This window comes from Anguilla anguilla, chromosome 1 (assembly GCF_013347855.1).
Source record: "Anguilla anguilla isolate fAngAng1 chromosome 1, fAngAng1.pri, whole genome shotgun sequence".
Classification (NCBI taxonomy): domain Eukaryota; kingdom Metazoa; phylum Chordata; class Actinopteri; order Anguilliformes; family Anguillidae; genus Anguilla; species Anguilla anguilla.
In genome coordinates this window covers 17,160,595-17,186,152 of record NC_049201.1, presented here as the reverse complement: position 1 = coordinate 17,186,152, position 25,558 = coordinate 17,160,595, and the positions used below count along the sequence as shown (strand labels likewise).

At 44.5% G+C, this 25,558-nt stretch overlaps 1 protein-coding gene across 1 annotated transcript in view; it reads right to left on the bottom strand.

The window, feature by feature from the left end:
- Window positions 1–945: 945 nt before the first annotated feature.
- LOC118206882 (cysteine-rich motor neuron 1 protein-like) overlaps window positions 946–25,558 on the bottom strand; it is a 36,584-nt gene continuing 11,971 nt past the window's right edge. Inside the window, exons 4-15 of the mRNA XM_035380065.1 lie at window positions 23,406–23,648; window positions 17,530–17,709; window positions 14,230–14,433; window positions 12,768–12,896; window positions 12,235–12,388; window positions 9,235–9,356; window positions 7,750–7,968; window positions 7,019–7,234; window positions 5,836–6,057; window positions 4,442–4,564; window positions 3,836–4,014; window positions 946–3,382 (exon numbers count right to left, since the gene is read on the bottom strand). Of these exons, the coding sequence (XP_035235956.1) occupies window positions 3,191–3,382; window positions 3,836–4,014; window positions 4,442–4,564; window positions 5,836–6,057; window positions 7,019–7,234; window positions 7,750–7,968; window positions 9,235–9,356; window positions 12,235–12,388; window positions 12,768–12,896; window positions 14,230–14,433; window positions 17,530–17,709; window positions 23,406–23,648 (2,183 nt within the window). The 3' untranslated portion in view covers window positions 946–3,190. The remainder of the gene's footprint in view (window positions 3,383–3,835; window positions 4,015–4,441; window positions 4,565–5,835; window positions 6,058–7,018; window positions 7,235–7,749; window positions 7,969–9,234; window positions 9,357–12,234; window positions 12,389–12,767; window positions 12,897–14,229; window positions 14,434–17,529; window positions 17,710–23,405; window positions 23,649–25,558) is intronic.

Genomic DNA, 25,558 nt, shown 5'->3' with positions numbered 1-25,558 from the left:
AAGGAAGATATGAGAAGGATTGTCAAAAAGTGTCAAAAAGATATGGAAATAATTCAATGTAAAGCTTGGAGCTAGAAGCTTAAATGCTTTTGTTTAAAGCTGCAATATGTATTATATGTTTTCCAAGATCCTTTTAACTTTCTACATGCTGGGACATAAAATCGAGGACCCTGCAGACAATTTAATTTCATTTTCAGCTAAATTCCAGGTGACATGCATCACTGATCCCTGTAAACAGGGGCCAGATGGCGTCCGAAGGTGGATTTTATGAGGGCGCTGGTGTTTTACCCTTGAGAGGGGTACTTCACTTGAATGGCTCCTGTAAATAATCAATTCAGTGCAGACACATAAGATTTCATATGGGGGATGCTGCAAGCTAACCATAAACTGATAATTGGCCTTTGGTTGTTTGATTAGACAGATATGGATCTTCCATCACCAGCCGATTCTCTCTTTTCTTGATTGCATGTAATGTGGCGGAATCACATTTTTGGTCCTTAAAAAATCCACATTAAATAACATCTAAAATATTTGCATTTGGGTAACTCAATTATTTTGATTACAGACATTGGAGATGGTTTAGAATAATAAAGGCTAGTTGCAAAGATAGACAGGAATCACCTACCAGATATTAGAAAAAGTGTAAGGTTATGAATGTTGGTAAGGATGGAGTGCATTACAGGCCACACACCACTCCAGTGAGAACATATTTCATCATGTCTCTAGCTCACAGACTTTTTCATGGGTAGTAACATGGGTGGCATCACCTTAGCTGTTGCTTTTTACTGGATACTTACTATGCTCACTATTGTAAGACACTCTGACACATCTGCTAAATTAATATAGTGTAATGGATGTAGCATTGGCCAGCAGTGGTAGCACAAACATTTTCAAGGGCTGTACATTTGCCATATACCGTCAGAAAAATTGATGAGGACATGTATCCCAGTCCCATATGGTTCACACAGTTTATTTTTCAAGAAAACAAGTGTAAATATTACAGTTCAACATCTAAGAAATTATATATTTACAGTTTGCAACTGCAAAAATAAATAAGCCTGAAAAGAAGAGCTGATAAGAGGGAATGGCTTACAATACCTAAAATGTACAGCAGCTTCAGCTACCAAGATGACATGTTGACATGTTAAACTATAGTTTAGTATTAATAAATAAAGCTATGTGAAAAAATAAATAAGGTACTTTTCTTTCCACTACTTTCATCTACCTTTTTACACACAGAAATAAAATAAAAAACCGTGAAAGCTTTTACAAGTAGCATTTTAAAGCATGTGGTTGCAGTTCATTCCATCCAAAATCATCATCTTAGTTTTTCAATGTTTTCCTTTTTCATTTTTGCTTTGGCATCATGATTCTCTTTGTGAATGACAGACCATGTAGCCGAGAGACACTCCTACGTTTACAGAGAGAATGGTATGTATAAAAAGAAATATCAGCCTATTTGAGATGCATGTTTCTGGAACTGTGCTAAGCGGAGTTGTTAGTGTATACATGAGTGGTTTATTGAATTCACAATGCCTTTTGTTTTTTTATAAAAGTAGGGTTTAAAACACTTTGTGAAACCTGTAAAACAACAAGAAATTCACAAGTGTTTTGAATTGAACACTTCCTCAAGAAAGTGTTCATCTTTCACAGCTCATTTCAACTAACCCCATTACAAATATTGCCACAAACTAGTAGTTGCCACAGACCATGTATAAGAAAGATGAACAATGTAAGCCATATATGATGAAAAACCCTATATTGGAGTACAGAATTCTCAGTTCTGTTCCTAACAAAGGAGGAACCTCCAAACATTTCAGATAAACATTCTGTGCCAAAAGTTTCCAAAAGCAAACCAGGCATGAACTCAACACACATCAGGCCTCATACACCATTAACACGAACGCTGGAGTATAAATGAAAATAAATAAGGCTACGAAAAAGTCCTCTTTCAGGATGATTACAAAAACAGTATTTTTACATTCTCTAAATATATTAACTCTGAATGAATTGCTGTAAGAAAGCCATTAAAGCATGCCATCCTGATTCCTGATTTCCCCAGAGAACTCCAGATGGATGATTCCGGAGTGGTGACCACCAGGTTCTGCCAGGGCTGGTCTGGTTGACCCGAAGTAAAATCTCTGGTGCCATTACCATGGCACCTTCTTGGTTCAAAGCATATGAGATGCTCGACCGGTTATTTGATGGAGATTTCTTCTTGCGTTGTATCAGTGCTACCATGGCACTGTTGCAAGCGGAAATGCACAGGCAGCTAGCTGGGGGGGGGGGGGGGGGGGGGGCGTAGCAGAGCCCAAAATAAGATCCTTCACACAAAATAATTTCATCCTATAATAATGGTACCTCGAGATATGAGAAGCACATTTTCACGTATGTTTCCAAAAGATAAAGCATTTTTGAAAGTGGGCAGGGTAGGGTTACAAATATAGTTTGGAGCTAAATAAAACGGTAAACTTGTTAAGATAGAAATGTACATCTTGTGCTCATGATGTCCTCTAAAGCACATTGTGTTCACAGATATTCATGGCGTTCGCCATGAGTGTTAACTTTGAAATGAACAGACTTGTGTGGGAAGAACCCACATGTAGGGAATGTTTAGTTGGGTGATCACAGCTTTAAATGTTAATTTTGCCACCAGCAATACATCAGTAACGATAGCAGAGAAATGACTAGGAATAATACTACAACAACTAATACACATGTAAATATAAAACATAAAGATTTTGGAATCCACTCATCCTAAAGCTTTTTTTGATAATGGTCTTCATCAGCATTGTTCTTGTTGTCATTCATTTTGCCACTAAGTATAGAGGATATAAGATGGCTTTCACTGTCCTGGCCCCCATCCAGCCACGCCCCCTCGCTGTAAGCACTGTCCCACCCAGCAGGTCCATGTCCTGGTAAGTATGGCTCCCTTTCTCCCTTGTGACAAAAAAGGGCGACTTAAAGCTCCAAACTTGGAAACCGCAACAAACAGCAACAAAGCGATCATGAGACAGCACTGAAACGCTGGGACTTCATTTACAATGGAGAGGAGACTCCGTTCTCTCAATGAGGCCTTTGAGTATCCAAGACGGGCTTCTCTTGTGAATTGAAAACTTTTTTTTTTTTTTTTGCAGAAGTGTTTGAAGGGAAGACAGAGCGCTCTGGGGATTTGGGGCGAGGGGTGGCCCTAGCGCAGTACTCGGCTGGGCCCGTGGCTGAGTTTGGCGCGGGGGATGCCCATCCTCTCCCCGCAGGGGGACCCCGCTTCCGGGGAGAAGTTGACGCCGCAGTCGTTCTTCACGCTCTGGAACTTGTTCTCCTTCGACGGCTCCATGTACACCACGGAGTTCTTGTTCACGTGCTTCTTCAGGATCACTGTCTAAAAAGAGCAGAGGGAATTCCCCAGTTTTAATGGAAAAAATATGAACTTCTACAGTAACATGTGTGAGCTACTTTTACTGAATGGCTCCTGTTGGAACATACTGTTCAAAAAACAGATCCTTCTTTTCAAGAGAGAAATGACAGATTTTTTTTCTGTGTCAGTGCTCATTCAAGTTTACGGATGGTACAATAACACCATCCAATTCTTTTTTACCCTTTTTTTTCTAAAAGTCTTCTTCAGAAAATGAAACTGATACCCAGTGATTTACCACATCAACAGTGTGCATCGTAGTAGGAGCTAAAAGAATGAGGGCAACGTTTGACCCTCTTGCCCTCCTCCTGCTCACGATAAATTTCCGCCACGGGTGGTGGGTCTGTAATTTAGTTTCAGGAGGGTCAAAGTGTGGATTCCAGCCTTGGCATACATTGATTTACTCTGCAGACCTCCCACCTTTTTAGGTGCACTGTAGCAGGACATCTGCACCCACTTCTTCTTCTTGTTGATGAGTAGGGCCACAATCAGGAAGATGACGATGGCCAGGAGGAGCCCAGCGAGGATCCAGGCTGCCGATTGGTAGATCAGCACCACCTCAGCCTGGCTGGGGAAACCCTCACCAAGGCCTTTCCCATCTAAAGAATCAGGGAACATGTCATAATTCTGTACTAGATCTCCCCTCTGGACTACGGATGCTGCTGACTTCTCCCACACGTACATATTTCCTTAACTTTACTCCCTTCAATTTGGTTCTTGGCTCATTTCCCTTATCATAATGACAGCTTTCCAAATTAATGCACAGTACCTCAGAAATGTTTCAGCCACTTCTTGCACATTTGTGGTCACATTTATCATCATCAATACACTCTTTTTATATATAAAGCCACCACTGTCATTTGATGAATGTTCAATAACCTCTGTACAGGATGACATCAGAGCCACAGCATACATTTTGAAAAGGCGCTAGCAGATGACACGAACCAGCTCATATTACATCCTTCCAGGATTGTTCACTAGATTCTGAGCTCAGTCAAGGGGTAAGAGCAGGGGCACATGGCTTACCTGTGGCCACAACAATAGGCGGCAGCCTATCGGTAGTCATCCAGACTCCACCATCTTCCGCCACAGTCACGTTCTCTTTAGGCGATGAGGTCACCATCAATGGAGTCGTGGTTGTTGTAATATCTGTAGAGCAGAAGAACAAAGCAGGTGCGAGTCATGAATATATTCATGAATAACATAGCAGCTAGATGCACAAAGGTTACGCTACCTTACTGACATTTAGCAGGCACGCTTATCCTGAGCAACTTTTACATCCATTTATACAGCTGGATATATACTGAAGCAATGCATGTTAAGCACCTTGCTCAAGGTGTCCTACCTGGCGGGTACAACAGCAGTGTCCTACCCAGGAATCAAACCTGTGACCTTTAGGTTACAAGACCAGTTCCTTACCCATTATACAACACTGCCGCCCTTGGGTACGATTTACACAAGACTATTTGAGAATGAAATACCAAGAGCTGCAGCTTAATCAGGTGAATGGAAGGGGAACTCTCATTGGTGCAAAGAATGATGCGTTTGCTGGGATGTGTTATAATGGAGTACCCACTGCTCTCTATTGTGGCAGCCTTATGTAACGGGGCTGTTTTCAGCAGGCCAAATGCCGAAACAAAGCAGAGATGAAACAGTCGCAAATCGCTCGGAACAATGAGTGTCTGTGCCGAGGTTCTCCTCTAAAGGAAAGGCTGACATGCGGCTTTGCTTTCCTGTCCCCGCATTGATTCAGCAGGAGACAGGAAACACGTGTGAATGTGCGGATACACGGGGGAATGTGTTTGGTCTGAGCGGGTCGCGTCACGCGGAATGTAGCTGTGAGCAGCCCTGCCCGCCTGCGAAGCGCCAGGGAGACTGGCACTCACAGAGCAGGCTGCCTGCCTGCCTGCCTGCTTTCTTTCTTCCGCCAAAATGGCCGGTCTGATTCCAATAGATATTTTATTGGCTGATACTTCTGCTCCAGCAGGCCCCTCTGGACTCTGCACTCCTGCTGTGTGCCGATGGGGAATTCCCAAGCAGCAACTAAGTGTTTCAGCTGCATTTGGATTTGAAATGAAATCTTACACATAATACCATACTGCCCATTAATTCTACCTCCTATTCTTACACATAATATCATGCTGCCCATTAATTCTACCCATTGGTTTACTGCCAATTACAAAATACCTATTTATCTAACGTCTTATCTAATCTGCAGCCAATATTGTTGCATGCAGTGTGTTTAAGTGGCATATGCTTTTATTTCATCACCGACTTTGCTTCCATTTACTTGTTCAGACTTGGAGGGTTTCAGTTTTATGTATTATGGAAACAATGTACTTTGTTAACGAGAGGAACAGAATTCAATGAACCTTTTTTCTGAGTGGCTTTCTGAACTGGGGCGCTAATGCAGTACCCACCCAGGCAGTGCGGGCAGCACTGGCCCTTCCGCAGCACGGGCACCCTGCAGTTGGCTGGCGGGCAGCGCTGGGAGAAGCACTGGATGGTGCCGTTGCTGCAGGTGCAGCTGGTGCAGGCGTTGGCCTTCCAGGAGTCGCCGGCCAGGAGCACGTCCCCGTCGCTGGAGATGCAGTACTCCAGCTGACTGCTGTTGACCGGCAGCAGAGGCTTGAGCTGGTCCTCTGTGGACGCAGGAGCACACTGGGTTTGAGTGTGGACTACAGCGGTCCCCGCAGGCCCCCACACAACTCCATGTTTAAATAAAAGTCAGGGAACAAATTAACCCTGATGGGCGGCTATACCGCTGCCCGCACACCTGCATCATCTGCATCATTCAAATCGTCAGTAAAATTCATGGCTTGAAATTAAAGCCTAAAGCCTAAATTAACTTTATTATCGATCGCTCCTGGCCCATGTATTAAGCACATCACTATGACACAGGTCTGTAATAAACCACAGGTCTGCTGATCTTATTCTGCCATAGGTATGCATCATAGATGCTGTCATTTAAATGTGTTCAATCCCACAGCCTTCGCACGCAAGACGCGTATATCAACGGGCTGTCTGTGCCAATCCGACGCGGGAAATGTGATATAATGATAATTCTGCCGGAGTGTCCTTTCTGGGAGGGAGTGGGTTCAGACTGCCATGTGATTGTGATTTGTGGCATTTTGAGTGGGGCCGGAGGGCGCTCGCACGCGTAGGGGGTGGGGTGGGGTGGGGTTGCGGGGGTTGAGCGCACCGTGCGGGTGGAGATACGCATGGCCAGTCGACTCAGAGAGCCCACATGTGTTTCTCACTGCTGGAACCTCGTGTAAAGCTCAGCCGGTTTGGGCTGGTCTCTTTATGGGCTTGTGTCAGACATAAAACTGTCCTGAGAACCCCATTCGGTGGTGAGCTCAGAAAAACCACATGTTGATAAAAAAGAGAATATTTGCAGGCTTTCAGCCATTACAAACCCCTTAATTAATTTTAATAATCAATTTCCCTCACAATCCCCAACCTACACTGTTGTGGTTGTCAGTAATCTAAAAGGGCTACAGCTGAGTCGTATTGCTGTTGAACTGACAGAACGCAGGGGACTCTGTGAGTGTCTTTAATACACTGCAGTGAAGACAGGAGCTTGCAGAGGGCAGCACACACCTGGGCAGACGTAGCAGCAGGTGTCCTTGTTCCTGGTCGGGGCTGGACAGAGGGCAGGGGGACACACTTCGGTGTCGCACAAGACCCGTCCTTTCCTGCAGGTGCAGCGCGTGCACTCGTCCAGTTGCCACGTCTCCCCCTCCACGTAAAACTCCCCTCCGGGGGCCCTGCACACCACCAGGTCCACTCCCTCGGGCTGTCCACTGCCCGACTCGTCTGCAACGCCAGAGAGGGGAATGTTGGTTCCAGAGACAGCCAGACATAAAACACCAAACAAAAAAAAAAAACTTTTATTACCACACCTGGACTCCCACCGCGACTTTTTAACACTCTGTTTTTCCAGTAGTGCGCACAAACTCCATAGAGCTTCTCTGTTCCCTCTAAATAACCATTTTAATACAGGCCAAAAGAGGGCAGCTCCTGAGTTAAAATACTAGACATTCTCCTTTCTTCATAAATATTTGAGCAGTCCACTCACTATCTCATCCAAAAACAACCAAAAAAACCTTCCAAAAGTTTTAACATTGCAGAGGAAGCGTTACTCAGTATCCACGCCTCATGCCAACCCCTGTCATCATCGCAATCCCACCGCAACAAATGAGCTTCGCAGTCTCACAATGCTCATGTTGAGTGTGAGACCGGCCTGGGCCTCTGCTGCGTTAATGAGTGAAGTGTGCTCATGTGGCGTCCCTCGGGGACGTGCGGGGTGCGTGTGGCGGCGCCAGGTATACCCTCGCAGGTGGGGCAGCACTGGTCGGGCCGGACCACGGGGTGAGGGCAGCTGGGCGCCGGGCAGGTGATGAGCACGCACATCTCCCGGGCGCCGTGGCAGTAGCAGTCCCGGCAGCCGTCGTGCCAGCTCTCCCCTTCCTCGTAGCGGTGCCCGTTAGCGGTCAGGCAGTAGCTGAGCGCTGGGACCGGGGTCGTGGTGCTCGGGGTACGGCTGCTCTCTGAATACACAGGACACAGACACGTTTTCTAAGGAGGTTCTTGTACAGGAAATAGTTGAAAGCAATGGCAAGCAGATGGGAAGCAAAGAGTCTAGAAAACAATTGTTTTGGTTTCCTCCGCCATAAAAGATAATTGTAACTTAATGAGGAGTGCACTGGGAGGAAATGCAAAAACTCAATATGACAAATAACTTCAATATGTTTAAAGGGGGGGTAATCAAATATATTCTTATATAAGGTAAATCTGGGACACAAGCCTGCACATATTTTGGCTGGATGTACTGGTGTGGTTTACAGATTAAGACCATAGATATAAATCTATAAAAATAAAATGATTTATAACTCTGTCAACATGTTGATCTTCATTTCTTGAACCTGCTCCCTGTCTACAGATCTATAGCTCATGCTTAGAATGTGTAAATATGTGTGCCCAAACACATGGCAGGAAGACAGCATTGATATTGGAAACGTGTAAATTAAAAGAGTACATTCACACCAAATTTACAAATATGGGATCTTCTTTTTAAGGGCTTTCATTTCTCTAGTGAATCCCCATAACCACCAACAACTGGGCCATAAGCTGTGTTTAAACTTTCTGTGACTGGAATCACATTAAGAGCCACACTGTTCAAAACAACATAGTTTTAAAAAAGTATTGCGTTGCCAACCCAGAAAGACATTTATCTCCACACCTTTTGTCCACTTGTATACAAGGCACGCAAAAACAGCTTACTCTCTCTCTCTCTATAAATATTTTAACAGTGATTTTATATTCAAGGCTTCAGTGAGAGAGAGAGAGCCTGAGAATGTGAGTATGTGTTTGGAGGTAGTGTAGTTATGGCAGTGACTGCTACTGAATGAATAACTAAAAATATTCAGATCCTAAAATATTTATAACCTCAATGGAAAATAAACAGAAAATAAAACTGCCACAGTAAAAATACTCCATATTCAAACTTTGTAACTTTTGTGGTTTTCATGAAAAATGTCATTAGACATGCATATACACCCACAGGCGAATAAACAAAAGCTGTTGATAAGTGGCTTTATAATAAACACGAAGGAACTTTGGAACCCTTGGCAAAGTGGGCTAAATGTTATTTTGTGGTTGGGGGGAGGGAGGAAAATCTTAACATCCTCATTAAAAGGGAAGCCTTTGCACTAGCTCCTGACACTGAAGAGATCACTCAGCACATGCTTTGTGGTCATGGTGAAAGTGCAGCTGTAAGCCTAACAGTGGAACATTTATGAGGAGGTTTGCTCTACCTTTGCAGTGGCAGATGGAACAGCCTTTCCTGTTCTGCCTGTAGCCATCAGCACAATGCTTGTCACAGGTGAAGGGTGCGCATTTTACACAACGGCACATCTCACAGCCATGTTTGTTCCTCCTGTAAGGGGGGGAGGGCAAATGTCAGCTCAATGTGCATTATGGGAAACTGAGTTTGCTACATACACACATCGGTATATTCTGATATGTTTTATTACCCAATTATCCTCATAGAAATATAATGCCATGTAACCAGACGGTCACCCTGGTAGACATATGGCTCTGCTTTCCTACAATATATTGGTTTCCTTTGAAGAAACTAAATCAAAGCAGGGCCAAAAAAACATGTGAGATCTCTGTGGTTTGCACTGCATACCATGGCAAACACCAATAAGCAGCTATTGCAACTGACTTGTTTCAAACGTTCATTGTTACTCTCTAACAGCTCAGAAGCGACTGCAGAGCAGGATACCCAGCAAAGCCACAAATAAAAGGCCAAACCCCAACCACAATAAAGGAGACGCTCACATCACATATCACATTTCAAACCCATCTTCAGACCTCCTTCACCACATCGGCAGTCATACTGAAGTGTTTGGCCGCCGACTGCGGCTTTCTTCAGCTGCAAGGTAAGGAGGGCCCGCGCTTAGCTAAACCATATTAATGCCACCAGGTGATTGAGGCAGAAGCAGATATGCTTCCAATTAAATATGACCTCATGGCTAATTCATAAATAAGCATATACCGGAGAGGCTGCAAGGGGGCTCTGTGAGTAATCGCCTGTAAGTGCAGGAAAAGGGGCTCCCGGACTCGAAGCTACATTGCCCAGAAAAAAATGGATCTTTTAACAAGAGTGAAAAGCAGCTAAAGACAAGACCCAGAGAGACCATGCTTACACTGGAATGCCAGACGTTTACATTGATAGTTCGACCGCGACCGTCCCTCCCCGCCATAACGCCTCAGGCCAGCTACGCTATGCTGTAATTGAAGGCTCAAGACCAATGGAGAGAGGGAGATGGACAATAGGTAGCCTCGGCAAGGTTAGTGGGTCAGCTATGTCACAAAGTGGATTCACTTTTCCCACATAGTCCTCATGCAGAGAAAGAAACTTGAGATACGATCTTCGAGCATGTATGGGTAGCTGTGCACAGTAGCGATTAGGACTTTCAAAAGGACGACGTTCAAATGCAGGAGCTTAACTGCCAAAGGAGTCTTGAGCAATATGTTGTGCCTGGTTTAATCCAGTTATGTCCGAGTGGGAATCAGTTCCCGGGATTTCAGGTCATTTAATGTTAGCAATGACCCATTTCTTTCCAGTGATCCACTTTTTAAAAAATGTCTCCTCATATTTACTTAGCACAAGGGTGCTAAGCTCCACCCATTTCTCTCTCTATTCCATCTCTCCCTATTGCACTCACTCCCTCTCATCCACTGTTTCGACCACAGACAATTATTGCATTGAGAAGGAAAATGAATACATGTGCAAAAACATTCAAATTCTGTATAGCAGAACTAAGTGGAATGTGGACTTTGTCGTGAATGTGTAATTGCACTATTAATCTACTTCCTCTACTCAGCTGAAAAAGTGTCTGCATCAGTAGCTGCTCTATCTTCCTCTGTAGAGAGCATGGGGTCCATTGCTCTGCTGAAACAGCAATAATGTCTGCACTGTGAGCCCCAATCTCAGAGCCAGCAGTGTGCAAACAGAGAGACGGTGTGCCCGGTGACCTTGGAGTTGTGCATTGTTTAAAGGCGATGTGTGGAATTTCAAACACCGAGCTGCTCGTGGGTTTAGGCTGGGACTGCTGGCTCTGCACAAATTCCATCCAGCCAAGATCCCGAGCACCAGAATGCCATGTATGTCCTGTCACGTCCAATGATGTTTTAGCCCCATTGAGCAGGGGAAATGATTAAAGTCCGTCTTTGTACGCTGCTAGAAGCAGTCAACTGTACAAAATGTCAGAATAAACATACCTTTTGTCATGACAGACACTGACAGGACAAAGCTCACGGATTTTCCCCCTTTATTATAGAGAGAGGCACAGTACTATGCATTCGAATATTTGTGCTATACGAGCTGAAGAAAACATCTTAATATTCAAGCAAGCAAGGTTTTAAGAAATTCATGTCACAGTAGAGGTTACGGATGAATGCAAAATAGCAAATATGGACATCCTCTCTGCACTGGACTCTTCCACATTTGTGGTGTACCTAAACAAAGGCCTGTTTTCAAAGCCCGGAGGTAAGAGTGACAGGCTCGGTGGATCCAAACCTCTGAAGCTGCCACAGAATTGAGGAATACCATCTACGAAGCCACCACTTCCTGTACCACTCCCCCACAGGGGAGCCCTCCAACATCCCTATCTGCTGCATCTCGAGTGAAAACTCCACAGCACATGGTTGAGATACCAGAAGAATCCCTGTGTATACACTTCATAAAGCCCGCTTTTGTACCGACGTATTTTTGATCATTGTTTTCAGACCGAGAGATGATTTATGAAATGAAACTGGCTGGTGGGGAAGAAGAAAGCTTCCAGATGTTTGATTGAGTTTACGGGATTAGAGGGATGAAGGAAGGCCTCGCTGTGAAGTGGGCACACAGCAGCCCGGATTAGGGCCCGGCTGGGCCCCGTTTGATCTGCGCTGCCGATTCATCTGGGCGCTGGATCAGAAACGCTTCCCCTGACCCGGTCCGCTCAGGCAATTCCCGCTGCGGGTCACCCACATGACGCATAGCATGAGCATGAACTCACGGTTTTTACATTTGTTGTGTCTTGAGACCATTTTTATCCATAAAACTCTTTCTTTTTTCTTTATTTTAGTTAGAGTTAGTTATATGAACCAAAGTAGACCAGACAAACTCGTGCCTTATTAAGACTGGTTTGTGGCTAGCGACCCCAATAAAGTAAACACAGTATCTCTTGTTAACATTAAGTCAGTACTGGTACATTACAGAACTATATAAAGAACTTTTTTGGGTGAGCACTGGGGACACTTACGCGTAACCATTGGGGCAGGTCTTGCTGCAAGCTAGTGGTCGACATTTGGGCGTTGGAGGTTTGCACTCGCACACTTCACAACCAAAGTCGTCCTTCTCATAGCCAAAGGCGCACTGCAGAGAGCAGTACTTCTCCAGGTCAGGGCAGGAATCATCTGAAATGAACAGAATAACAATAGAATCACAGGACCACACAGTCTACACTCTACAAAAGAAATGTCTCCAGGAAGTTCTACCACACAATGAAAAACAGTCTGCTGGAATTTTTTTTTAACATGTTGAAGATTTAGTGTCCTGATATGTTTATGTTTATTTTACCAGTACATGTTTTGCTCTTTGTCAGTCGACTACATTGGGCAATGAGGATCAAACGTTTTTTTTGTTGGAGAGAACTCTGAATTTTTCAGACACATTTGCAAGCTGGAGAGGTACTATCCATTTTGATTGCAGTGTATTTTGTGGTGTGTTGTGTGCGCCCCAGGGACTGGTTGCATGTCATGGCATGCCCTGTGCAGGGCCAGGCGGAGCTCTTACTGTTGAGGCACTGGCAGAGCAGACAGCCGTTGTTGTCTTGCAGGAAGCCGTAGGGGCAGTCTTTCCCTGACAGAGTGCAGTTCTCCAGGCGGGGACACAGGATGGGGCTCACCGTCTCGTAAGAGGGCTCTGGGAAGCACGACATCATCACATCCCATCAGCTACGCCACATATTTCTAACCTCTCGCATCTGGAGTCATTAGCAGCCGTGCCAAAACCGATATCTGAAATTCCCTCCCCGCGCATCGCTTGAAAGAACATTTTTGTAAACCAAAGCTGCAATTAACGATAAACGCGGAGCCGCACACCCGAGAAAGACTTTCATTATCTGCTACCTCTGATGAATGAGTACCTTCCCATTGTTTAAATGACCCGCTGAGGCACACAGGCACGCCGGCGTTCTAAAACAAACATTAAAGCCCTCCTGTTTCAGTTCAAATGTTGGAGATTTAGAAATCAAAGCTCCCCCTCCTCCTTCGCAGAGAGCTTGGATGTGCGGCGAGGAGCTTTATAGTGGTCAGGCTTGTGCGAGCCACAAACGGGCGAGCGCTCCACCGTCCCAGAACGTTCTTCCCCTGCGTGCGGTGGGACGGGCACCAAACGAGCTGTAACCAATTACGTTCGCACAAAAAAAAGTAATACGGTTCAATTAAAGTACCCCCTGGGCTACGCCTTCCCCCAGGTGCGTCTCATTTGGGGGGCCGGGCCAATAAAAAGCGAAGCTCCTGCAGCCTGAAGAATGCGCGCCGGCCTCTCGCTTTAATGAGCCCCCGCCCGTCCGCGGGACGCGCGCAGTTAAAGCCGTTTCAATTAGAGCCGGAGCGCCTCGTCAAAGGCAGGTGCTGATCAAGCGTGAGCTGTCGGCAGCCCCTGTAAAAGGTGTCCCATAGCTGCGGCAAAGCCGGGCGGAAAAACTTTAACCGGGGGGACTCGAATGCAGGGTAACTGCTTCACTTCTAAGGCTCATGACTTTTCTTCTTTCGTAGGGGTTTTCTTAAGGTCTCCCAAGTCAAACTTTGTAAGAGATGTGTCTTGACATTTCTTTAAGCTGCTCATCTGTAAGTCCTAAAAGATACGAGTGGTTAAATGAGGCAGATTTTGTGCAGCTGCTTTTGCTATTGTATGTGTTTGTGTGTTTATGCCAGTGTTTATGTGCGTGTGCATGTGCACTTCCTTCACTTGTTTATACCGTATGTGTGTATGGGGAACGAGCTGAAAATGGGGGGGGGGGGACTCAACACAAAAACAGATGTTTCTGTAAAATGCCAAGACATATATGCATGTAAATGCCATGAAATAAAATCAGATTTTCTGTACTTTTGTCTCATATTGATCTTTTCATCTCAGATCCAGATACCTTAAGTACGTAGCAAGAATAACAAATTTCGCTCTGCTGTTCCGATACTTTTTGGAGGGCACTGTATGTGTGTGTGTAGTGTGTGTGTGCGGGTCAGTGGCGTACCCTCGCAGAAGGGGCAGCACTCCCCGGGTATCTTGACGGGGTTCTGGCAGCTCTGCTTGCAGGCCATGGCGGTGCAGTGGGCGTCCCCGTCCACGCACTGGCAGAAGGTGCAGTCGTCCTCCTTCCACTGCTCCTCGTGACGCCGCAGCTTGTTGTTCACCCAGCAGCTGGCCTCCGCGCTGTCCTCCGACAGCAGCTCCACATCTGGAGGAGAGCCGTTGTCACGGGGATGAGCCCTCGGCGCGCCCATGCGCTGCACGCATGCTACGCGCCGCACCGCTTACAAACGCAGACGTACCCACAGGCAAAGACAATAAGACCCGCCTGAGACCAGACAAAGCCGCAGAGTGATAGATGGGATCTGAAGGACCGCGTCTATGACTTCCTGCTGTTCCGGGATGGATTTTATGTGTGTGGCGTGTCTTTTTCCCATGGGCCTCCGTTTAGCGGCGACTCGTACGCGGGTGTCACAGGTGCCCGTTTACAGAGGGCAGTTCTGAGGGCAGAGGCCCGGCAAGTTCAGGGTTCACATCAGTAAATGTCACCTGAAGCAGGAGCGGCCATCATAGAGAATACCACCAATTATGTGCTTTATCCCTCTATTTGAAGTTACAGAACGCTGCACCAAATCTATGTAAGGGCGCTACATAATGGACCTCATTAATCTCACATGATATTCGTTGATTTTCTGTAGTATACAGGTAAGCAGGAAGTTCTGTGCAGTGGGGCTCGGCTCCCTGTTTGACCGACTCCAGCAGGAATTTGGCTGTTTGTGTTTCTGCCCATCTGGGGGTGATTACCTTCACAGCTGCCCTTCTCTCTCCTTTTCTCTCTCTCTCTCTGAAGGAGGGATGGGGGCTCAGATCTAGAGCCCTGTGGCCTCCCCCAGGCGCACATCGGAGGCCTCTACCCTCAGCAAGGGTTCAATGGTCAGGCCCAAAGTAAACCAAACGATACCCCCCAATGTTTCTTTTCCACATGAATACTCTTGGGCCCTGCGCCTGCGAATGAGATGAGTGAAGAAACAGGCTATGCGATCTGCTGAGCCTACGAATGCGCGCTTTGTCACGGCTCCCAAGCCCGACAGCGACAATTCATTTGTATTTGTGCAGCTCACGGTAGCTTTGGCCAGGTTGCAAGGGTTAGTCCATAAATGGATTTCCACCGTGGAATATAGGCATGTGAGATTATGGTAGCAGGCAGGCCCCTGTCTTCTGCATTTGACTGGACTCTTTTCAGGTGTCGCTCTTTCCACCCTCAGTCAATATCCTGCGATGTAAACGCCATCACACACACCACACAGCAGCACCACCAGAACGTCTGTGTGTCAGATTTACACTGCTCGTAGCTGAATTTTTTTTTGTTTGAAATGGCTGAAAAGCTTATTCAGACAACATAAAGGCTTAAAAAAGCTTTCCAATAATTGGTCCACTACATGAAGTTCACTACATGAAACTGCACAGACAATATGTTCTATATAGCCAACGTATTGTTCTATTTACTGTTTGATTAGCTATAGACTATTTTGATCCATGACTTACTGAACTCTGTGTCATCCAAATATCAATTTGTTATTTACTGCAGTTATTGTTTATATTTGCAAGAATGTATTAGTTATTGACTATATTTGCAGTATGTTGTATATATTCACAGCAAAATGAGCTGTTAATAGCCCCTAGTGATGGGGGATCATTTCCATCTGTGTTCCGTTGCATAATCATAATCCCAAATCGCTAATACTCAATGTTTTCTCCAAGATATACATTTAATTTGTGGCTTCTAATACCCTTACGTTATGTCCCCCCAGTGTACACTAAATGTACCCAAAACTTGAAAAACAGATTGGGAAAACTGATTTGAAAACCATGGGATCCGAGAGGTGGATCGTAAATGAAGTCCGGATAAACACATTCCCAGAATTTGGGAGCCGTGTGCTCCAGGTGGAAGACTGGCACTGACCTACAGTAAGCACGTCTCGCTCTCTCTGATGTCTCTGATGGATTAACAACAGCAGAAAAGGGACTGAGCAGCTACGAGCCATCCAATCTGTCTGCCACATGCGCACCTCAGACCGTTTTATCCACCCCAGCACGAATTGTCAGTATCCCTACCTCCATCATAAGAGTCTTTATCCATTAGAACAGCTAGCATTTAAAGCAAAGCAGTTATACAAAGCAGTTTCGTGTTCCAAGGCATCCATATGCAGTAGCTTATAAATGTGTTACTGGTCATTAATATGACCGGCCTTTTATGCAAGGCCAGTTCCAGCTGTGTCTTTACTGAAGTACTCCTGTTAAAACTACTGTGTACAGCTTTAGGGAAACGGATCAAAACACAAAGCCCCCCACTCCCCCCAATCATTTTCGGTCTGGTTGAGTACCCCCCGTGAATACATGCTTGTTATCAAATGGAATTTATACAACCACGAAAGGACAGAAAATACGCAGAAAAATTCAGCAAAATATCAAAGGGCGCTAGTGGTTCGTCAGCACCGAAACCCAATACTGTAATAAGGTAGATTGTTCATTTTCTGAGTTTTTCCATGTATAACCAGATCCCAAATGAAAATAAATTCAGACCATTTACTGAAGTCTCTCAGGGTCCCCCTCCCCCCCAAGCCTCCATCCCTATGTTGGAGCCCACAGTCCAGAGCCCACTACAGTCCTGTAGTGTAAAGCAAGCCAGGACCCAGTCATCCTACAACACTGCAGCCCACAAAGAATCCTTTTCTAATTAGTTAAACTAGTGCTTTATTTGTTTCCCAAGAGGCCAGTTCAACACACCATATGTAAAATTATTTGCCTGAAAGATGCATTCATTCACTTCAATCAAAAATTTAGAAAGTCTGAGGAGCATTGACAAGTGTCAAATGTGTCAAACGAGAAATTAACACAAAAACACCAGCATGCATTAGGGGTGAATGGTAGTATTGTGACAGTTCATATACGCGTTACAGTTGTGTGACCCTATGAATTAAGGCTATTATGACAGATGTTGTGTGAGAGTGTTTTCATAAAGGACTGACAGACACAGGGAGATATGTGTTGCGTGTATATTTGTGGCACTAAGATGTTTGACCTGAGTGTGACAGTGGCCATATTAGCAGTGGTGCCAATAATATAATACACCTTACATTAGGGAGAAATATGTGGCAGTGTGTATTTGTGGCATTGACAGGATGTGTGTATAAATTGAGGTGTCTGTATTTATTTATACATCAGCGAGAGGTGTGGCAAATGCTTTCTCTGGTACTCCAAGGTGTGTGCCAGATCTGTGAGAGGTGCGTGTGTGTCTCTCTACCTATGCAAACGGGGCAGCATTCTCCCTCCGGTATGTAGAAGCTCTCGCAGTCCAGTTCAGCACATTCAGCCTTCGAGCAGAAGGAGATCCCTCCTCGACACTGGCAGAGCCAACATGGATCCATGCGGTAAACCTCACCATCGGAAAACTCCTTCCCGTTGTGGACACACTTGGGAGAAACTATAAACCAACAGGGAACACAGTCAAAACAGTTGCCTGGGCTGTATCATGTTAAAATAAAGAAAAATGTTCCTTCCCCAAAGAAAGTTCCATTCCCAAATGTGACGAAAGATTCTACTTAAATTTTGCAGTTATTGCTTTTAAAGTTATTATTAAATTATTTAAGTTGGTATTGCTTAATGTTTCTTCAGCAGGGCAACATGGCCAACAGACTCAGAAAAATTGAAAACTTTTATCTAGTGCTGTATAATTCATGCATTATGCACATGATTACTGGAGGATGAAATACGTTTGCTGGTGTCCAGTTACTCGATAAAACCCATACCACCCTGTTCTCACATTAGATATGATTGGTTGCCAGAATGACTCAAATGCATGAGTACTGTTAATGTGACATCAGGATGACATACTTTTAAGACAGAAGAAATAGTATTGTTCCACCATTACCATGGAAGTCTCATTTTTGGTAATCTCATCTCATGCAAGTCACCAAACAATGGACCCACGGGTCTTTGTGGCAGATGTTACCTGCCCTTAAGGGAGCCATGTGAAATATGGGATCCAATGGAACGGCCATTACTATTAAAATGCAATGTGATATTTTGTTCATGATATTCTGCTCTCAGGTTATAAAAAGGGGTCTGGCTAGATATGATTTAACCACTAGCTACTTCTCTTACTATGTGAAATCACTGCTGCATGTGAGACTTTCATTTGCTACTTAGCTACCCAAGATACTTAATTTTTAATATAACTACCTTGCTAAACATGGATCAATTAAAATAAATAAATAAATAAACAAATAAATAGATAAATAAAAAACTCTCTACCTTTCCTTCCACACATTAATTCTAGTGACAAAGAATTACCTATTCTTGAGGTGTTATAGCCCAACCATTGCATTTTCATGACTTGCTGTTTGGCATTTTGGTGATTTATGAATCTCGGCCTAGTCCTTGTGCACTAATTGCAAGTCGCTGTGGAAAGGAGCATCAGCTAAATGCCAAAAAATGTATATGTAATTAATAATGAGAAATGAGTACAGGTAATGACTGAACAAGGTAGTCAAGTATTAAGTCTTGTGAGTAGTACAGTACTTAGCTACCAGACTCTAGAGCCAGCTGAAAAATACCTGAGAAAAGTCCTGTATACTGTACATATAAAAGCTACTGTATAACCAGAGCTAGTCTCCTTCAAATTATAAAACATTAAGAATATACTTTGCTATTAGAATACTGATATACCAACCTCATGGAAAATTATGTTTTAAAAACATCTGATAATGATGTACAGCAAATAGTGATAACAAGCTGTAATGTAAAGGCCTAGTTCAATTTTACAGACCTTAAGTGAGGTTCAGGTTTTAAAAGCAGGAGGATATTTTTCTGATTTTGCTTAGCTCAGCATTCAGCAGTACAGTACAGGTTCCAGAGACAGTAGACAATGAAGTCAGCTGGAATTTTGCACAGATACGTAAGGTCTCTCTAGCCAGGGTGCACGGGAAAGAAAACACCAGCAGGAGTGCTGTGGTCTCGGGGCTGGCGGGACTGGCGGTACTGGCGGTGGATGGGCTGAGCGAAGCCAGCGGAAAGTACCGGAAACCTGCACTGTCTCAGAATGCAGGAGCTGGACAAACACTAGCTGTTATATGGATCAATAGAGCCCGTTAGCTCAGGCAGCAGCCCTGCATACACTGGGGACTGCCTCACGGTGTACAATGTCCCTGCAGCATCTTGGGACTGTAACCGCTTGGTTCATTTGTTTTCATGGCCAACAGCCCTACCCACAAGCTCACACAACCACGGACTGTTGTCCAGACCATATTTAGCCTAAATTATTGCACATTTAGTTACAGAATCAGTTTATTAGAAAGGCGAACATGCAAATATCAATAGCATTTGGGGAGAGATATCACAGATGCAGCTCTTGTGGGTTTAAGTGGAGGAAAAGGGAGTAATTGTAGCATCTGTGCCTCATACTGTGACTGCAGACTCAAATGCAGGGCTGACCCTTAACTGCTGGACTCCCTGCCTATTCTAATACAGAGCAGGTGGGCCAACTGAGTTGAAAGTAAAGAGAACATTTGCCTTTTTCCACTTGCGTGCAGCATAGCCAAGCAGAGAAAATGCAATAAGCACTTTACCAAGCTTAAAATCAAAAGGCAGGGGGATTTTTTAAAAACAAGATCGGAAGTCACATGACACGATGTTCACAAATGATTTCCGCAGTGTTCGTTAACGTTAATCCCTAAAACAAACTTGTGGCCAAGAGATTGAGTTCCTGGCATCCTTTTATCTTAAACAAGAGCATTGATGAAATTGTTAGAGAATTACGGAGTTTGCAGCTGGAAGTGAAAAAACTATTGTCCAACCCACTAATCGCTAATGACAAACTCCATAACAATAAAGGCTGTTTCGCATTTTAGAAGCTGAAAGTGTAAACACTTTAATATAAAACACAATTTCCAATGGACTTGTCTGATGATGGGTGAATCACAGCAATAATTTATTACTGCCCAATCTTATGCTGAATTGATTTCGATTTGAGCTTTGCAACGTACTCAAAACTTAGATTTTTGATTCTTAATAATGCTGACATTGCATATTGTACAAGCATCTCATTTAAGTCAATAGATCTGGTGAACATTAACAGTGAATGCACCCACACACGTTATAGCAGTTCACACTGTTTGCCACCTGAGACTACAGAACTACTATAGATGTATAATTTTGTGACACAAGCCAAAAGCTGTGACCTGGTTTATACCGGCCCTGCATAAGATAACACTGCTAGCTGTTTGCCTGTCTCCTGACTGTCAGACAGGTCAGTTGTAAAGGGCACTAAAGGGCGCGCTGCAGAGAGGCTCTCAGTCACTGAGCTCATGTCATCACCTGCCTGCCCATTCCGGCTCATTCGTTAGCCAGCCAGTCGCTCACTCACTCACCATCGACGGGATCACACAGGGGTCAGTGCTGCTGCCCTCCTAATGGAAAACTCTACCGAGAGCAAACTGCAAACTATTACTATTCCAACCGACCCAGACACAGTACAATGAACACGACAAAAACATAACATAATCACGCTTACATTTACTTAAAGAACAGAAGAGACTGCTTCCAGCAAATTAGCAAGTGTTTTAAATTCATTAATGAAGCTCTCATTCCACTACTGGCCCTCCAGTAGAATAATCCCTGCTACAGTGAGGACAACTGCCCATGTGCCCATCTGAACACTGCCTCATTGAAAATGTTCCCATTTAAACTGCACATTGACTCACCAACTGTTGAACTTTGAACATTTTGCATGGGCTTACAAGCCCTACTTAAAGGGGTAAGAAACACAAAGCAGTTTTTTGAGATGTTAACAGATATGCAGCTGTTGCTTATGATTGAAGAAGATAATATGTCAATTTCTTCTTATCAGGCATGCGTAGATTGCTGCTCTTTAGGAGCTAAATCAGGTGATTTTCCTTTTACTGGGCTGAAAAGAAAAACTGTAAAAATGTGAAAGGATATTACATTCTGTTGTAGCTTTGGTGTATGAGATGATGAATGCTGGCAGTTTGTAAATTTTATGTTCAATCCTGTTCATGTGATCTGAACAAGGAAACAGCCATGAACAAATACAGATAAGAATAAAATGATGAATGCCGAAATGTTCTTGAAAACATTCTTATATGCAGTTTATGATCAAATGTGATCGTACTCATGTTTTGTGAATGAGGCCCATCGAGTATGGCAATAAAAGTTGATATTATTGCCTATTTTGCCTTTTAATTGAGCCCCTGATATAATGATTCCTGTGCCTGAGGTCAAGGAGATAATTTAGTTATCAAAACGTGTTGTCTTGTTATTTAGTCTGCTAGCTAGCTAGTGATTTTCTGTTTCATTTCAAGGTGGAAGCATACTTAGCTATTTGGGTATGTATGATCATATTGGGAAAATGCCAGGCTTACATTAGTTTTACTAGCTAATGTTACAGTCAAACTTATTTCGTAGCTAGCTAGGCTACAGTTTGATGTATCTATGGAAGCTTCACTCGCCCCCAACTCACCCCCATCCCCTTGCCCCTCCCTTCTCCTCCCTCCTCTTCACCGTTGCTCCACGCCCAGATTATTGCATTTTTCAAACTACTTGGGTAGGTGGGGACTGACTAAAACTGAGAGTTTCATACCTCTCAAAGCAAAATCAAAAATGACATCCTCTCACCCATTTGGTTCCTAATTCTGCTAACACAACATTCTCAATTTCACTCTTGTAACTTGGGCATTTATTTCACTTTATTTCACTACTACTTTATTTCATTACTACTACCTGTTGTGACCCTGACTTCGCATCAGCACCATTCATTACCTAAACCTGTATGTATGTACTTATATAAGTTGCCCTGGATACATGCTTATGTATAAAATAGATGCATAATGGCTGTTTTAGGGGTTTGGGTGCTACGGAGCACCATGTTGTTTGCGTGTGCTTTCTGATGTGGGCACAGTCATGCGGGGCTAACAGGCAGCTAGGGCGGCACAAAGGGCATCAAGCCCAGGCCCAAAGGACCAACAGACACTTGTTATCAAATGACTGATCCTCTCTCCCCCACGGCCACCGCCAGAAGCCTGCTGCACCTCCCCCTCCACCCGGCCTGCCCGTCCAGATTACGCGCCCTCTCTCAGACTGGACAGCATAAAAAGCATTCCCATCAATGAACTGTTGAACCTTTTCCCTTTGGACGTGCGACCAGACAGGAACTCTTTGACTCTGCAATTCTGTTGAACATATTCATAGCCTACGCAGATTTCTGGTCACTGCACTTGTTAAGCCCATTAATTCCAGGACACAGCACACATTTATGAAGGCAGAGGGGCCAGAATGTGAATTTGTTCTGTTGGTAAAACACTGAATATTTGCTATGACCACAGAGTAAACAGGAGGGCCCACTCCCTGCTCTGTGGAGAGCAACAGGTCACTCTGCGTACAACGTCCCCACTCTGCCTCAGAGAGACCAAGAAAAAAGTCAGAACATAGACCCACTCCCACATCTGTACTAATTTAAACATGGGAAACTAAAGACGGAGCAAAACCTGGGACATATTCTGGGCAGATGACTGTCCACTCTAGCCAATTATCATTAACATTACTTTTCAGATCCAAATTTTTTGGTTAACAAGCATCTAATATTCTCTTTGAACCTACTTTGCACTCAGCATGGGCCATGACTGAGGCACAATTCAGGAGCAGTCTGCCAGTAACCACCTCCCTTCTACTCTCATCGTTCTCATGTCCAGAGGAATGGCAGTGGATTTCACTGGAATGCGCAACCAGGGAGAGACTGCTCTTGGATAAATCTACCACATTTAAATGCCTATTTGGGGACAGTCAATACGACATGTCATGCGTTTTCATTAGTAAACACATGGCACACAGCTCAGACCAGTTCCCGTAAGACATGGCAGTCATGTCTATAAAGAGTGAGAGTATCCTGGATGACGATACACAGAGCCAAGAACACACAAGGCCATAGAAATGAACATGCATCGCACAAAATGGCAACACCCAACAGGACAATACCCATCAACACAACACAGTAACACTACATTCATTTGACTGCTCTCCCATAGGAGCCTGAGATTTCTCTGATTTACAGTCATGATTTACAGGATGAGCTACCAGTCTCCTATTCCCTGTTAAAAGGGGTCTTACCTCTTTGGCACTCGTAGATATCACAGCAGTCCCCGGGGACACCCTCAGCGGCTCTGAGCAGGACCTGCTGCTGTCTGCCAGGGCACTCTGGCTTCTGACACGTGCGGAAGTCACAGGTGCACACGGGTAGCACCGAGGGACAGCATCCAGCAGGGGGCGTGTAGCTCTTACTCAGGGCTGAATCCTCAGGGCACTCCAGCACTGGCAGGCTCGGACAAGTGATCCCTGCGCACTTCAGCTCCTCTGAAACAGACAAACAAAAAGAGACACACACTCAGGCTATCAGAGCAATGCGTCAAAGATGGAGCCACAGACTGAGGTCCAAACATTACCCCTACTGTTTGGGAAGGAAAGGAGGGAAGTGGGGGGGCCGGAGTGTAAGACTCCCAGCATGCGGTCGTGGTGGAAAAGTGGTGCTCGTGTTGCATATCCCTGAGCTCACAGCACCGTACAGTCAATAGATTCCTTTCATAAAGTGACAGCTTTACAGTGTCCCGTTAGTTTGGGTTTTTCCATCGGATGCTAAATGGATGAAAGTGGTACTGTAGACATGACAAAGATGGAAGTACTTCCTGTTGCAGTCCGTGGCCGCGTGCTGATCCCTGTCTGAGGTATATCCCCTTCAAAATCCAAACAGCACTTCAGAGCCGTGGGAGATTAATCCAAACCATGTTGAACACTTCTCTTTCAATGGGCCTATTTTAAAATCTCACTTAACATACCAAGAATTGTTTTTTTTATTCATTTGCCCAAGCCAAGATAATCGTCCTGATACCCTTCTTAGGGGTGCTAGGGGCTAGAAGTGTGCTTTGGAAGCTTTTCAGGAAAATAAAAGTGGAGAGCCCCTCTATGCTCGTATTGTACAAGAACAGTAGCTACCTCACGAAGCTTGGATTACAGAATCCTGAACCGCTGTTTATTTTGGTTCCCCATGTCATGGTAATGTATACATAGCGCCAAAGGCGCTGGGTACTGCAGGCACACGTCTTGGCCTATAATTGGCATTCACAGAGTAATATCACAAATACACAATTAAAAATGGTGATGGTGTATGCCTGCTTAAGTATGGGAATGAGGCAGGTGGTCTGGAAGAGCTGTTTCAAAGAGACCATAGTGAAGGCCTGATTAAGTTGCCAAAAATATAACCAGTTTGTCCTTTCGTCTTCACCCATTCAGAGCTGAAATCACAAGCTATGGGAACAAATAAACACGCCATTGTCCAATATGAGAAGAAAACAAAATGTGTACCACAAAAGGTAGAGGAGCATAGATCAAAATTGTGACATGGATATGGTCAGAAAAAATGTTAAATTGCATAACAGCAAGGACTGAAGACAACGTATCCCAGAAGCTGGCCAAATAATGGACTTCCCAGATTCCAGAGGTTCCTCCCTGCAACTTGATTCGAGCAGAGGATGTATCTCATCCCTGACATTTGGGGACCTGTAAACTGAGCCTGAAGAGTTTCTTACCAGATGGAGAAATAGACTGGCAACGTGGCCAGGGGCAATGGTCTTTTTTCCCTGTGCTCTGTCCTCACACAGCGAAACTAGTGTGAGTGAAGTATTATTTTTAGCGATTAAACAGTCGGAAGTAGACGGCTGAACACACTGGTGCGAGCGGACGCTCGCGTGGCATTTTAATCCTCAGTGAAACTTTCCGTTTGAAGTCTCACTCTTCATGACCCAGAAAAGCTGAAAATTAAGGAGCAATTTATAGCATGAGAGCAATATTCGATCAAAACATCTGACAGATTAAGACAGAGGTGAAGGAGGACTTTTTGATTCTTTCTGTTGAATAAATATGCACAACCGCGAGCTGTCGGTACTGTACTGTTTACTTTGGGAAACTGTGGGCCCTGAAGGCAAGCACAAAGATTGCATTGATAATCTCTTGCTCACTGAACCTCAGTCACAGAGAAGGGAAAAACTGCGGTACTGTCGGCAAAAAAAGCTGTTCAACAGCTTTTGGCTTAACTCCCTCAATTAAGTTTAACAAACATCACCTTGATGCTGATCTTTCTCCTTAAAAGTGCTTCGCAGCTCTCGTTGATGCCCCATGGAAAACCAATTTGCGTATGGAGAAGCTATTACCCAAATGGGCAAATAACTTGCTTAAATGCTTCCAAGAATGAAGATCTCTGGAGAAGTTGT